Source organism: Oncorhynchus kisutch, linkage group LG17 (genome assembly GCF_002021735.2).
Source record: "Oncorhynchus kisutch isolate 150728-3 linkage group LG17, Okis_V2, whole genome shotgun sequence".
NCBI classification, from domain to species: Eukaryota; Metazoa; Chordata; class Actinopteri; order Salmoniformes; family Salmonidae; genus Oncorhynchus; species Oncorhynchus kisutch.
In genome coordinates this window covers 57,964,372-57,979,468 of record NC_034190.2, presented here as the reverse complement: position 1 = coordinate 57,979,468, position 15,097 = coordinate 57,964,372, and the positions used below count along the sequence as shown (strand labels likewise).

Sequence of the window (15,097 nt, the reverse complement as noted above, 5' to 3'; positions counted from 1 at the left end):
AGATGACATGAACATGTGTTGGGGTTGACATCCATACAAGCATTATACTCCGATGTTTGCCTCAATATAGTGTAAAATGCACATAAACAATAGCCTAAATCTAGACAAATTTTGCTGGGCTGGTGGGCAATGAGGAGACTTGGGATCTTTCCCTCATGGCTCTTTCCCCCACGTGTTTTCTATGGCATTGTCTTAAATAGTTGAACATGTTATTACCCCAACCTCATGAAAGTCACAAACTGACATGTTGACATTTTAGTCAAATTCAACTTCATAGGCCTCCTGAGTTGCGCAGCGGTCTTAGTCACTGCATCACAGTGCTAGAGGCGTCACTACAGACCCGGGTTCAAGACCCATGAGGCTGGGCACAATTGGCCCCAAAATATTCAACTTATATTGACAGCCTGCACATGTGCAGTTCGGCGGGAAACGACCGTTAGCTCAGTGTTGCCAACAATTTTTCAGTGAGATCCGCTATTGGCTCCACCAATTTTCCTTCACCCCCACCCCTTGTGCTTCTCTGTCTGTGTGTGCCGTTGATGTGACTTGTGTTGGACAGACAGCTTCTCTCACTCTTGAGTGGGAAAAGTTGCTTAAAACCTTTGTGTTAAAACACCATTCAACTGACAACCGGGTCAGCCTGATGGCACCCGTCCCACCACAAGGAGTCGCTAGAGTGTGATGAGCCAAGTAAAGCCCCCCCATATTGGGTCACTCCAATATGATATCCTTGTGTGTGGCAGGACACATTCCAAGTAACAATTTCAGACTCTCTCACTCCTTCCTGTTGGATGGAGTGATACTGAACACAGTCCACCACCGGGAGCAAGTGTGCACCGATGCCTCGCCAGCAGGTTGTGGGGCAGTGTTCAGAGGTATGGCAGCGAGCGGCCGCATGGAGTGGCAAGCACATCAATGGCGCTCAGGATGGTTCGCCTGGCACTCCAACAGTTCCTGCCCTACTTGGAGGGGAAGCATGTCCAGGTCAGATCAGACAACAGCACGATAGTGGCGTATATAAATCACCAGGGACAAAACGGTTTTCAATCACTGATTGATGCAGGCCGAGCGGCATCTGCTTTGAGTGTATTTGGCTACAATTTCGGCGTGCCATGACGATGGCCACCCATTGGAGCTGGATGCAGATGTTTAACTAAGGCCTGTTCAGTGCCAAACTTGGACCTTGACGTGGTGCTGTCAGTACTTGCTAGGCCACCCTTCAAGCTCCTTCAAGCTCCAAAACGGACTCAACCACACAAATGCTCGGGCATCACGTCTTCAGGGTTTCCACTAGATGGTGCAGCCACAAAGTCAAAATTGGCTCTCATAAAAAATAATTAAAACAAAAATGTGCTTTTTGGTCTTAATTTAAGGTTAGCAGTGTGGTTAGGTTTCAAATCTGATTTTAAGAAATAGGCAGGATTTATGACTTTGTGGTAACTAGTGAAGGTCGACTGATTTATGATTTTTCAACGCCGATACCGATTTTTATTGAAGGACCAAAAAAAGCCGATACCGATTAATCGGCCAATATTTTTTTTTTTTTTTTTGAAATGACAATTACAACAATACTGAATGAACACTTATTTTTATTGATGTATTATATTAAGTTAAAATCAATTTAGCCTCAAATAAATAATGAAACATGTTCAATTTGGTTTAAATAATGCAAAAAGAAAGTGTTGGAGAAGAAAGTAAAAGTGCAATATGTGCCATGTAAGAAAGCTAACATTTAAGTTCCTTGCTCAGAACATGAGACCATATGAAAGCTGGTGGTTCCTTTTAACATGAGTCTTCAATATATCCAGGTAAAAAGTTTTAGGTTGTAGTTATTATAGGAAATATAGGACCATTTCTCTCTATACGATTTGTATTTCATATACCTTTGACTATTGGATGTTCTTATAGGCACTTTAGTATTGCCAGTGTAACAGTATAGCTTCCATCCCTCTCCTCGCCGCTACCTGGGCTCAAACTAGGAACACACCGACAACAGCCACCCTCGAAGCAGAGTTACCCATGCAGAGCAAGGGAAACAACCACTCCAAGTCTCAGAGCGAGTGACGTTTGAAATGCTATTAGCGCGCACCCCGCTAACTAGCTAGCCATTTCACATCGGTTACACCAGCCTAATCTTGGGAGTTGATAGGCTTGAAGTCATAAACAGCTCAATGCTTGAAGCATTGTTTGAATGAATGCTTACGAGCCTGCTGGTGCCTGCCACCGCTCAGTCCGACTGCTCTATCAAATATCAAATCATAGACGTAATTATTACATAATAACACACAGAAATATGAGCCTTTGGTCATTAATCAGGTCAAATCCGGTAACTATCATTTCGAAAACAAAACGTTTATTATTTCGGTGAAATACGGAACCGTTCCGTATTTTATCTAACGGGTGGCATCCATAAGTCTAAATATTCGTGTTACATTGCACAACCTTCAATGTTATGTCATAATTACGTAAAATTCTGGCAAATTAGGCAGGCCAAACTGTTGCATATACACTAACTCTGCGTGCAATGAACGCAAGAGAAGTGACACAATTTCACCTGGTTAATATTGCCTGCTAACCTGGCTTTCTTTTAGCTAAATATGCAGGTTTAAAAATATATACTTCTGTGTATTGATTTTAAGAAAGGCATTGATGTTTATGGTTAGGTACACATTGGAGCAACGATAAGCACCACAACGATTATATGCAACGCAGGACACGCTAGATAAACTAGTAATATCATCAACCATGTGTAGTTATCTAGTGATTATGATTGATTGATTGTTTTTTATAAGATAAGTTTAATGCTAGCTAGCAACTTACCTTGGCTTACTGCATTCGCGTAACAGGCAGTCTCCTCATGAGGCAGGTGGTTAGAGCGTTAGACTAGTTAACGGTAAGGTTGCAAGATTGAATACCTGAGCTGACAAGGTAAAAATCTGTTGTTCTGCCCCTGAACAAGGCAGTTAACCCACTGTTCCTAGGCTGTCCTTGAAACTTAGAATGTGTTCTTAACTGACTTGACTAGTTAAATAAAGATGTAAAAAAAAAACGCATAATCGGCATCCAAAAACACCGATTTGTTTTGAAACCTTGAAATCGGCCCTAATTAATCGGTCGACTTCTAGTAACTAGTGACGACCCATCTTCAGTCAGCTGTTTGTTCCCAAAGAATTTCAGCATATTTTCTTTTTATAGTTATGACTTGTTTTTTTTTAAATGAGCGTCTTCATCCATAACTGTTGGTTATACGGTAATTGCGCCTGTCCTAGTCACACTACCTGCCTTATCCATTTGCTTAAGTGGGTTTCTTCGAGATTAAAGTTTGACAAAATGGCTTTCGACAAACTCTCATTTGTGCTCCCACAGGTTTTGACCTACGCACAGTACTCACCAATATTGGCAATGATCAAATCGTTATATACTATTAATTATGACCATTGTTTGCCTTCCTTTTTCAGGTTTCTATGTTCTAGTCATCATGCCTCTTCACTGCCAACGACCTGGCTGCCCAGCGCTGATGGGGCCTTTCCTGGTCACTCTCCTGGTGCTAATGAACTCTGGAGTCCATAGCCAAGGTACCATGTACTTCATTACTAGTACATCATCACTACTATGTATCAGATCATGTTTGTACCATGTGACCATAGTATTCAATGGATATTTTGCTCTAGCTGTAGAAGCATACAAATCCCCTGGCATTGTGCAACCTCTCTAGACTGACATGTAAGATGTCTGTCTGACATGCAGACTCATGTTAGCAATTACACAAACTCTCAGGACACTAATGTGAACTCATTCACTCCTTTTTGTTGCCCACACACACACACACACACACACACACTAAGCCGTTTATGTCCGATAATCATATAATATAATCATGACTGGATAATATTATTGGCTGCCAATATTATTGGCTGTCATAGGTTAATCAATTAATTTTGCCAGATTTTTCAGTGTACCTTTTTTTATGTTTCATTATCAGTATGCAACATTACTCCCTCAGAGCTCCCAGTGCAGTGATGACTGATCTCTGGGCTGTTGTTGTTATTCATGGGAGTGCGGGGCATTGACCCCAGTCTCCAGATCCCCTCTGATCCTCTGCCAGAACTAGATGCAGAGACAGTGGGACACTACTAAAGCATTTCCATGTGAACAGAGACCCTTGCCCCTTACCCCTGTCCCAGCCCCCACCTCCCCGAATGAAGACTGCCTAAAGTCAGGCATGAACAGTAAGTGCTATGATTCATATCTGCACTCCTCTACAATGTCTTCGGTTTTCCCCATGACGTTGTGTATAAGGTGCCTTCAAACTGACCTTCAACCTTAGGCCCTAAACGGATTTCCTGTCCCTCTTGCTATCCCAGTGGAGAACACAAGGCCTGCTTTGAGCAGACAGGGGCAGCTGGAGAGGAGAGAGGAGGACAGAGAGTGACACATGAAAGAAGAGGATTGTTGGGAATCCCCCGTTGGAAATTATGTAGATGACCTGAAAACAAGAGACTGATTTGATTAGTGAAGGAGGAAGAGGGATTTAATGTCTGAAAAAGGTTTAGAACCTACTAATAAATTCATTTTGGGGGGGAATTTCTTTGATCTTAGAACAGCCCACCACCCCTGCAACCCCCCCACCACCACCCCCCCATTGCCAAGTTCACCGCTATACTCGTACCCAGAATCAGTTCCACAGCAGAGAAACAGCTCAGTTGGCCTCTCACAACAAGTAATCACTGCATAGATGTTCATGTTTCAAGTGCCTCATGTTGATTATGCTTTTGTCTGTGTGAGACAAAAATCAGTTGTTCCAATCACAAGTTGATTGTTTTGTTCTGTGCTCTGTCGGGTACACGTCTGAATAGCAGTCTGATTGTTGATTTGTCTGATTGATTTGATGTTAGATGTGGACCTATTCCTAACGTGGGTGCGCATATGTGTTGGCTACACTGCAGGGCGTCTGAAGCTGACAGTGCTGTCTCAGGATCGGCTGCAGATGAAGTGGAAGGAGGCTGAAGGGCCGGTCCAGGGATACAAGGTCCGCGTGAAGCCCATCTCAGGTGAGCCAGCAGTACTGGTGTGTACTGTGAGGTTGATTCTAACTAAGAGTTGACAATGTTGGGTCACGATGACTCAAAGCTGGAATCCTTAATGGTGAAACTGTCACGTCTGTTTGCGATATTAAAACAACAAAGAAGTTAATGCAAACAACTAAGTATTTTTTTCCCTCTGAAGGCATTGCACGCACGTTAGAACAGCAGCATATGAACAGCAGCATATGTACAGCAGCATATGTACAGCAGCATATGTACAGCATTTTTCTTTTTTTTTACACTGATTAGCGATGCACCCCACCTGGTTTGTCAACAAAACAAAATCAATAATGGCCATGGGGGGGCAGACAGTGATGCTGTTTTCCCCTACAATACTACGGATTATATATTTAACCAAGAACACTTTTTATTTGTTATTTTTTTAAACATTTATTTAACTAGTCAAGTCGGTTAAGAACAAATTCTTATTTACAATGACGGCCTAGGAACAGTGGGTTAACTGCCTTGTACTTACAGTATATAGAGGCAATTTTAGTGCTGGACTAATGTGCAGTATATTATTACCCAAATGAAAGTGAATTAACTATAGGTAAGTGCCTCAAATTTTTTCCCATTGTATTTCTTTTATTTGCCTGTTTTTGAATGAATTTCCAGAACCCTACAATTTCCCACCCAGCTGCCTGTTCTCCACAATAAAGCTGCCAAGCTGTCCCTCCCACTTAACTCCATGCCATCTGGAGCCAGAGTTGATCAAAGCACGGGCCACTGGCTAGTAAACACCTCCTCCCTCTAATTTAGTTGGAAACTGTTCATTGGTCAATCTGACCGAGCCACAGGGTACAAGGGCTGCCCTGCTACTCTGTTTAGCTTGACGTCTCTCCTTTTCTTCTACTTATACAACTCTCTTTTATTTACATTCTCGTGTTCTATAATAAATAGGTGTGTAACATTTATTTCAAGAGTCTTCCTCATTTGTTTCTCACTGTCATATTATCTTTTATTTTATCTCCTGTTCTCTGTCATAGCTGTGTCCAGACAGGTCTGTGATGGTAAGACATGAGACATGCCTGCTTACCCTGCAGCTCTCTAGAGGGAGATGAGGAGATAGGGGGGAACAGAGCAACAGCGGCGGGGACCACTATGAAAGGAGACATTAGGGATTTTGGAGAGATGGGGATGATGATGATGAAGAGATGTGGCAGTGGGCTAGAAGAGGGGGAAAAGGAGTATAGTATATCTGGCTCAGTTGATGTTGTAAACAAAGCCTCAAGGAACAATTGATATTTTTGGTGTTTTGGCTGCTGCAGCGTGAACACACCTGGCTGTGGAGGCTCTCACCTGATAGCTTAGGGAGATATGCTGTGGTTTATCCAACCACCTTCTGGGTCATGACTCACACATTCTTTTTATAGAAGTTGTCTCTCTTTCTTGTCGAGTTGTTGCCTTTTTATGAAAACGCACATCTTTTTTAAATAAATGTTTTTCTTCTTCTGCTCACTGTCTCTTTCTACCATTTGTGGTGGTAACAGCAGCTGTATGTGTGTCTCTCTCAGTGATATGTTAGTGATATCTTAGTGATATGTTCGATGTCTGTCCTCCAGAGGTACCCCAGCCGGAGCTGATGCTGACGACCACGCGTGGCCGGGCCACAGTGGCAGGTCTGGACTCCAGCCAGGAATACGCCCTCCAGGTCCTAGTGCTCAACGGCACACTGGAGAAACTCATCGCCAAGAGACGCTTCACCAGTAAGAGACGGCAGGGGAGAGGGAGTGTTGAACAGGAAGGAGAGGCGAGGAGGAAGAACGGGGGGGGGGAGAATGAATGCAGAGGACTTAAAAGAGGGAGGTGAAATGATGTTAGGAGGAATGTAATGGCGGAGGGAGTTTGGAAAGGTGGAGATTAATAATGAGTAGGATTAGTATGGAAGAGGAAGCAGAGACTATGAAATGAAGGGTGTGAAGGACAGGAGGAAGATGGATAAAGAGCCAGAGAGGGAGAGTTTACAGTAAGGGGGGACTGGAGGGAGAGAGTGTTCGATAGAGTGGGAGGTTAGGTGAATGTTTGGAATGACCGTTATGGGGAAATGAGAGCGAGAAGGAAAGATTAACTGATGTTAGAGAAAGATGACCACTATCCGGAGGAGGAGAGAGTGAAGGGCACTGCAAGGGAGAGCTGTACAGATACAAGGATCAAGAGTGACGACATAGGCCCTCATGCCCACTAGTGTAGGCCTGTGTCTCATGCCCACTAGTGTAGGCCTGTGTCTCATGCCCACTAGTGTAGGCCTGTGTCTCATGCCCACTAGTGTAGGCCTGTGTCTCATGCCCACTAGTGTAGGCCTGTGTCTCATGCCCACTAGTGTAGGCCTGTGTCTCATGCCCACTAGTGTAGGCCTGTGTCTCATGCCCACTAGTGTAGGCCTGTGTCTCATGCCCACTAGTGTAGGCCTGTGTCTCATGCCCACTAGTGTAGGCCTGTGTCTCATGCCCACTAGTGTAGGCCTGTGTCTCATGCTCACCACTGTAGGAATTCTTAAAGCATTAAGGGAATTTTGCGAATTCCCATAAAAATCGCAGTTGACCTCAGTGGGCTTTACCAAATTCACTTTATCTCTGGTTGGTGAACTGGTCATTACAAAGCAACTGTTATTCTCTGTCAGGTAACAACACATTATGCCTGTGGGTTGAAAAAAGCAGCCTTTATAGACCCAACACATTCAGACATTTGCAGTACATTCCCCCCCCCCCCTCCCAGTTATTTGGGAATTTCTAAATACCTGTGTGCCTTTGACATTTGAATGTGTGCGAACACTTCCGTATCATTCCATTCCATGTAACCACACACACACACACCTATCAGCCTTTCTTTCACAAGGGACTGTCTGTCATTGAGACATTTTAAGAGTATTCTTGCACAATTACAGGTTGTGATTATTGCGGGAGGGAGACAGAAGCTAGGTTTCCATCCAATTGACGACAGATTTAAATGCAAATATTCTAGAATCTGGATAGAAACAATGTTAATTTTTCCCTCCAGAGATGTTGCCATCAAATTGACTTGTTGCAGTTTAAAGGGTGTGCGTGATGTAGTCCACATAAAAGGCTTTTTGCTGTTAAATTCCCACTTACCGAATTAAAAAATACAAGTTAAATGGGTTTCCATCGCATTTTCAACACTACTGATGGTTTTCTCACAGAAAAATGTGCGTTTTAGATAGCAAGTGTGCCCACTCTGGTATTGGCATGTCAACAGCGCTGTACATGATGCGATTGTCATTATGGATAACGGAGCAAGATTATTTTTATTTGTCAAACTGCAGCCTAGCCTCAATTATCATGTCACCAGAATAAGACCATCGATATTTATTGTAAAGGAGCATCAAGCTCATCACCTTGCAATTTCACCGCACTGTGAAGTTCATCATTTCTTTCCAGGGGCTCAACTTTGTTTTTAGAAGTGGAGGGAACATAAATTAAATATTATTATTATCCAGTCAGATAAACACTCCAAACAGCCTACCTGACCGTTCTGAGGCGTCCGCATGGTCCTAACGCACACCTTTGCCTGGTTTTGTGTCACATTCCAATGATAAACTGGTGGGGACCAAAATGCAATTTCACAATGTGGGGCCCCCCCCCCTGTCCTAGTGAAAGTTGTGCCCATATTTATTTTGTCTGTAGCCTAATAAATTGCATGCTTTCCCGAGTCGTAGTGGGAGGACCACACAACATGTCATCGCGTGACTCCCGAGTTTACTTCGATATGATGGTTATTATTTCAATATTTGTGTATAAAAGCGTTTCCACCGACACAAAAAGATCCCACCTTGTCTAGTGTATTTTGTTTATGTTGACATTTGGAAAGTTTATGTTAAAAAAATCTGTTTCTGTCAGGCAAATGTCATGACATTTTTTTTTATTCAATGTACTTTAGTCGCATAAAAAGGTTGGATGGAAACCTGGTTTATGTAAAAAGCTGTTTTAGGAACAAAATGCCCTTCAAAATATTTTTTATTGTTGCCAGCCTTTCAGTGATAGTGGGTTACTGTGTCAATGGAAGCGCGTTGGGACAAGTCAGACTTTGGTGTTGACTTGAAAACGTCTGGCTATCATTCAATGATGATCCTAGTCTGGGAGCTCCTTCCTGGCCTCTTCTCAAACCCCCAGCCCCACTTGTTATTTCCATAGAAATGTCATACTCGCTTTCTGTCACACTTACCGTTTTCTCGAAGCAACATTTGCCCATTTCCCGGTGCTGTGTATGTGCTGCCATTTATTTTTGTCAAGCTCTGTATAAAATGATATGTTTTAGAATGTACAATTATTTTAGATTCATTTACTCATCTGCTGCTCCACATTTCTCCTTTCCTTCTCAATTCCGACTCTTTCTCCTCTTCCTCTCCTTCCCGTTCAACCACCGCTGTCATTTCTCTTCTACCATCGTTTCCTCCTTCATTTGTCTCTCCATGGCTCTATTTCCACTCTTCTGTCCTTCTGCTCTCCTCTCTCTGTCCTACCAGTTGAGGGCTTGCGAGAGGAGGAGTTGGTCCGTAGTGGCAGTCGTGAACAGCGGCGGAAGGCCCTACCAGGGGGGTCAGGGTCAGGTGAATTGGATGACCCCATAGAGGCCCTGGTAGCTGTACCCACTGTGGTCTACCATGAGCCGGCAACCACCACCACCACTACAGGTAGGGGGTGTTCTCACCCAGGGAGGGCTTTTAGGTCAAAGGATTTTACACTGTAGAGCAGGGCTATTAAAATCTTAACCTACGAGGTCGAGAGTGCCACTGTTTTTCTGTTATACTTGATAATTAATTGAACCTACCTACAGGGCTAAATCAGTCTCTGATTTGAATGTTTTTTAGGTCCAGATTTTAGGTTCCTGTTTACTGTTGTAATTGTATACGTCACACTACAGTGCTGTTGGCAAAAGGTATGCATACCATATCTAATATGTTCAGGTCTGATAATTGCTTTGTTTGTGGGTGGCAACAGTGGCACTTAGAGAAAATACAAAACACAACCCCCTCACACCCTCTCCATAGTTGGTATTGTGTTCTCCTCTCTGTTTCGCCATGGGCTCTGTCATTATGTGTGTTTAACTGGCAGGGTGGGGGTAGGAGCCTGGAGAGGCGCCTGCGTTGTCACACTAGGTCTGTAATGAGAGCACAGCTGATGCAGTGCCACAGCTGTAAGCTGCCCTGTCCAGCATGGGAGATGGACTTCACTGGAGAGAAACATGGCTGAGAGGCAACAGGGAGTATACATGGGGTGTGGGCTAAGGGACGGTACAAAGGGGTTTTACAGGTGTATCTTAACAATGTCTCATAAGAACTGGAGATGGGATATGACTATGGCCTATTCCTGAATGTTTGTCATCATATATCAACTGTTGGCCTGAAATAATTATGCTGTTGGAATTTCTGTCGTAGACGTTGTTTCTTTAACACTACCAACTGTCAAATTGTGTATCTGTAGAACCTCCAACTACTCCAGAAACAACTACCCAGAATAATGAGTTGGTGACAGAGAAGGCTCCAAAAGAGAAGAGGAAGAGGAAGAAAGAGAAGGATCGCTCCAAGGTGGACAATAAGGAGGAGCAGGGGACAAGTCAGGGGAAACCAGTAGAGGATGAGAACTCTGACAGGGAGAAAGTCAGGAAGACAATCCCCACCCAGCCTGTCACAGGTACACTAACTCCCATCCATCCCACCTACAGCAAACTGTTTGTAAAAACACTATTATTGTTACTTCAAGATGTACCAGGCAAAATGTTTTTGTTTAAAAAGGCCTGTGTATGTATTTTCAGTGTTGTAAGTGAAGTACCTTATTTAGAGCCCATAGTATGCACACTCTTCTAGCGCTAAAGGATGAAGTTAAGTCCGAGAAGAGGTGTTCTGGTGTTACTTTGTCATCCTCAGCACTGCAATCATAGAACACAATATTCCAGTGAGTGGCAATTTCCGATCTGATGACAGCGTTTCCTGAGGAGGGGAGCACAGAGAGGACAGGATAATGATAGGGCCTCTGGAGCAGAAATGTCCTTGAACTCTCCTGTATTCCTCTAACACACACACCTACTACTAATGCATTTTCCTTAGTTTGGATCAGCCAGTTTTCTTGATTTTTAAGAGTGTTTCTTGGTTAATCCAGTGGTGTCCACTCGGAAGGCCTTTGAGTGTGACACGACCGCAGCCGCTGACATGGTCATGTTGGTGGACGGCTCCTGGAGCATTGGACGCACCAACTTCAGACGTGTCAGGGACTTCCTGGAGGGTCTAGTCACGCCTTTCCATATCGGCCCAGACAGGGTGCAGATAGGTGAGTCTGCTGAATTAGCGTTTTGGGTTTCTTATGAAAAGGTGTGTGATTTGATCTCATAATTAATATAATAATAAGCCACATATATAAGACGTCCCCGGGCAGATGTCTTTTGATCTTAATGGTTCTGTTTTGTGCACTTTCTTTCATCTAAATCCTGGTGGTTTTGGCCCCTTTCCTGTTTCTGCAGCTGTAAATACTCGACCTATAACAGTACTCTCCTCTGTTAGGTTTTTACTTCCCGGGACACCAATAACTGTCGTGTGGAGTGATATTACCAGTTTATTGCCCCTCCGTTTCCCCAGCCCTTTCTCAGTACAGTGGAGACCCTCGCACTGAGTGGCAGCTCAACAACTTCACTACCAAAGAGCAACTGCTGGAGGCCGTCAGGAATTTCAGATACAAGGGCGGCAACACCTTCACGGGCCAGGCTCTGCTGCATGTCCTGGAGGAGAACCTGAGACACGAGTCGGGGGCGAGGCCGGACACCCCTCGTATCCTGATCCTCCTGACGGATGGGAAGTCGCAGGATGACGCCATCGCTGCAGCCAACCGGCTGAAGAACACCGGCGTGGAGATCATCGCCGTAGGTGAGATCTACCCTGGTGGTGCTGCCTGTTCCTCTTGAGGGTTTAGTTTGCATAATGGAGAGTACCGGAAGTACAGGAGTTTGTGTGGCTTTGTTAGTTTGTTTTTGCATGTTATTTATGCTTGGTTGTGTTTGTCAGTAATTTGTGTGTCTGTTCAGGAATGTATTGCCGTGTGAAATAAGGACTGTGCCTGTGTCTTTCAGGTGTAAAGAACGCAGACGAATCAGAGCTGAGGCAGGTGGCGTCTGAGCCTCTGGAGATCAACGTCTACAATGTGAATGACTTCCCTCTGCTCAGCAAACTGGTGGACCGACTGGTGCACATCCTCTGTGGGAAGATAGAGGAGCGCAGCATTGCTAAGAGTGAGTTTAGTATTTCAGTACATTCATCCGTATGTTTATACAAACTCTTACGAAACTCTCTTTCTGTGAGGAAATACCAAGTAGTTTCCTCATTCTCTGTTTACTGCGTAGGAAACGAAATGCCGACAGAGGACCCTGTGCTCTACTACCCAAGCCCCACAGACCTGGAGTTCTCTGAGCTGGGCCCCAGGGAGGTGCAGCTGAGCTGGACTGGACCTACCCGACCTGTCCTGCAGTACAGAGTGGTGTTCCACAGCGCCGAGGGACAGAGCCCACAGGAGGTCCGAGATGGACAGAATGTTCTCATGAATGTCTGCATTTACAAGTCATTGCAGTTATGAAGCTCAATATCTTTTGTCATGGAAGTAAATCAGTTGTGTCAACATGTAGCTATTTGGTGGTTTTGGCTGTGAGTGACTTGATCTGTGTGGCGTCTGTGTTCAGGTGGTTGTGAATGGGACCGTCTCCAGTGTTCTGCTGGGTGGACTCTCCTCCCAGACCCACTACCACATATCAATCTTTCCTGTCTACGATGACAACGTTGGTCTGGCCCTCAGAGGGACCATCACCACATGTAAGGCAGAACCCATCTGCCACATTCCTCACATATCATGTACTTCATAATGCAAATAACTCGACGAAACAATTTCTGATACATTCCCTCTACCGTCTCCTCCTCTCTTTCTCTCCTCTCCTGGATCATCAGTGCCCCTGGCCATGCCGGAGGGTCTGGAGGTGACCCCCTCGTCCCCCAGCAGTCTGAGGGTGCGTTGGGGTGCCACCGCGGGGGCCACTCAGTATATGGTTCTCTACTCCTCCCTCAGCCACGGAGAGCCCGACGATGCCAAGGAGGTGAGGTTACTGGAGGATGGCAGAGTGACGTGTGTAATATCTTGTGTTTGTTAGGATCATTTTGTGTATTAAATCCCTGTCCCAGGTGAAGTTTGGGGCAGACCAGACTGATGTGATGCTGGGTGGTCTGATACCAGTGACAGACTACTCAGTCACCCTGTATGCCCTGTATGACGAGGACCCCAGTGACCCTGTCACCGCCATCGCCACCACATGTGAGGATGTTATCACTGCCTATTATTAATTAACATTCAATCCATTTATTTTAATTTTTCTGTGTGTCATTTTTTTTTCTCCCCAATTTCGTGATATCCAATTGCGATCCAATTACGATCTTGTCATCACTGCAACTCCCCAACTCCGCCTCAAGGCGTTGCTAGAGCGCGATGAGCCAAGTAAAGCCCTCGTAAAACTGACTATCCTGCCGATCCTTGACTTTGGCGATGTAATTTGCAAAATAACCTCAAACTCTACTCAGCAAATTGGATGCAGTCTATCACAGTGCCATCCGTTTTGTCACCAAAGCCCCATACACCACCCGCCACTGCGACCTGTATGCTAGTTGGCTGGCTCTCACTTCATATTCGTCGCCAATCCCACTGGCTCCAGGTCCATCTATAGGTCTTTGCTAGGTAAATCCCCGCCTTATCTCAGCTCACTGATCACCATAGCAGCACCCACTCATAGCACGCACTCCAGCAGCTATATCTCACTGGTCACCCCCAAAGCCAATTCCTCATTTGGCCGCATTCCGTTCCAGTTCTCTGCTGCCAATGACTGGAACGAATTGTAAAAATCACTGAAGCTGGACACCCATACCCTCACTAATGTTAAGAACCAGCTGTCAGAGCAGCTCACAGATCACTGCACCTGTACATAGCCCATCTGTAAATAGCCCATCCATCTTCCTCATCCCCATACTGTTATTATTATTATTTTTTGCTCCTTTGTATCCCAGTATCTCTACTTGCACATTCATCTATCACTCCAGAGTTTAATTGCTAAATTGTAGTTATTTCGCTACTATGGCCTATTTATTGCCTTACCTCCCTTATCCTACCACATTTACACACACTGTATATAGACTATTTCTCTATTGTGTTATTGACTGTATGTCTGTTTACTCCATGTGTAACTCTGTTGTTGTTTGTGTCGCACTGCTTTGCTTTATCTTGGCCAGGTCGCAGTTGTAAATGAGAACTTCTTCTCAACAGGCCTACCTGGTGAAATAAAAATATATATATTTTCTACTCTTTCTCTGTAGACCCGTTGCCCTCCCCCGTCAGCATGCAGTTTCCCAAGGTGAGCCACAGCATGGTCAGGGTCAGCTGGGTTCCTGGAGTGGTTGATGTTCCTGGTCACAGAATCACCTGCAGCACCAACCATGGCAGTGATGTCAAACAGGTGCTCACCATTTAACTACTGTGGAATAAAACACACACTACTCAATAAATGTTTTATTTATTATTATTTATTATCCCGTACGGGCTCGGGAGAGACGAAGGTCGAAAGCCACGCGTCCCCCGAAACACAACCTAACCAAGCTGCACTGCTTCTTAACGCAGCGCGCATCCAACCCGGAAGCCAGCCGCACCAATGTGTCGGAGGAAACACCGTGCACCTGGCGACCTGGTTAGCGTGCACTGCACCCGGCCTGCCACAGGAGTTGCTAGTGCGCGATGAGACAAGGACATCCCTACCGGCCAAACCCTTCCTAACCCGGGCGACGCTAGGCCAATTGTGCGTCGCCCGACGGACCTCCCGGTCGCGGCCGGCTGCGACAGAGCCTGGGCTCGAACCCAGAGTCTCTGCGATGCAGTGCCTTAGACCACTGCGCCACCCGGGAGGCAATATGTTTTATTATAAGATATTTCCTTGATTCATTAATTTTGTATCTCCTTCTCTCTGTCTGTCACTTTCCCGCTCGC

General features: G+C 45.0%; 1 protein-coding gene across 2 annotated transcripts in view; it reads left to right on the top strand.

Annotated features, from left to right (window-relative positions):
- col20a1 (collagen type XX alpha 1 chain) overlaps window positions 1–15,097 on the top strand; it is a 33,674-nt gene that overhangs the window by 10,645 nt on the left and 7,932 nt on the right. Inside the window, exons 1-14 of one of the 2 annotated variants that reach the window (XM_031794155.1) lie at window positions 3,466–3,575; window positions 4,077–4,229; window positions 4,947–5,051; window positions 6,647–6,790; window positions 9,565–9,732; window positions 10,523–10,732; window positions 11,198–11,365; window positions 11,671–11,955; window positions 12,159–12,317; window positions 12,429–12,598; window positions 12,762–12,891; window positions 13,024–13,169; window positions 13,255–13,384; window positions 14,434–14,573. In XM_031794155.1, coding sequence (XP_031650015.1) covers window positions 4,112–4,229; window positions 4,947–5,051; window positions 6,647–6,790; window positions 9,565–9,732; window positions 10,523–10,732; window positions 11,198–11,365; window positions 11,671–11,955; window positions 12,159–12,317; window positions 12,429–12,598; window positions 12,762–12,891; window positions 13,024–13,169; window positions 13,255–13,384; window positions 14,434–14,573 — 2,073 coding nt within the window. In that variant the 5' untranslated portion in view covers window positions 3,466–3,575; window positions 4,077–4,111. Of the gene's footprint in view, window positions 1–3,458; window positions 3,576–4,076; window positions 4,230–4,946; window positions 5,052–6,646; window positions 6,791–9,564; window positions 9,733–10,522; window positions 10,733–11,197; window positions 11,366–11,670; window positions 11,956–12,158; window positions 12,318–12,428; window positions 12,599–12,761; window positions 12,892–13,023; window positions 13,170–13,254; window positions 13,385–14,433; window positions 14,574–15,097 lie in introns of those variants that run through there. The other variant, XM_020506308.2, reaches the window with a different exon arrangement.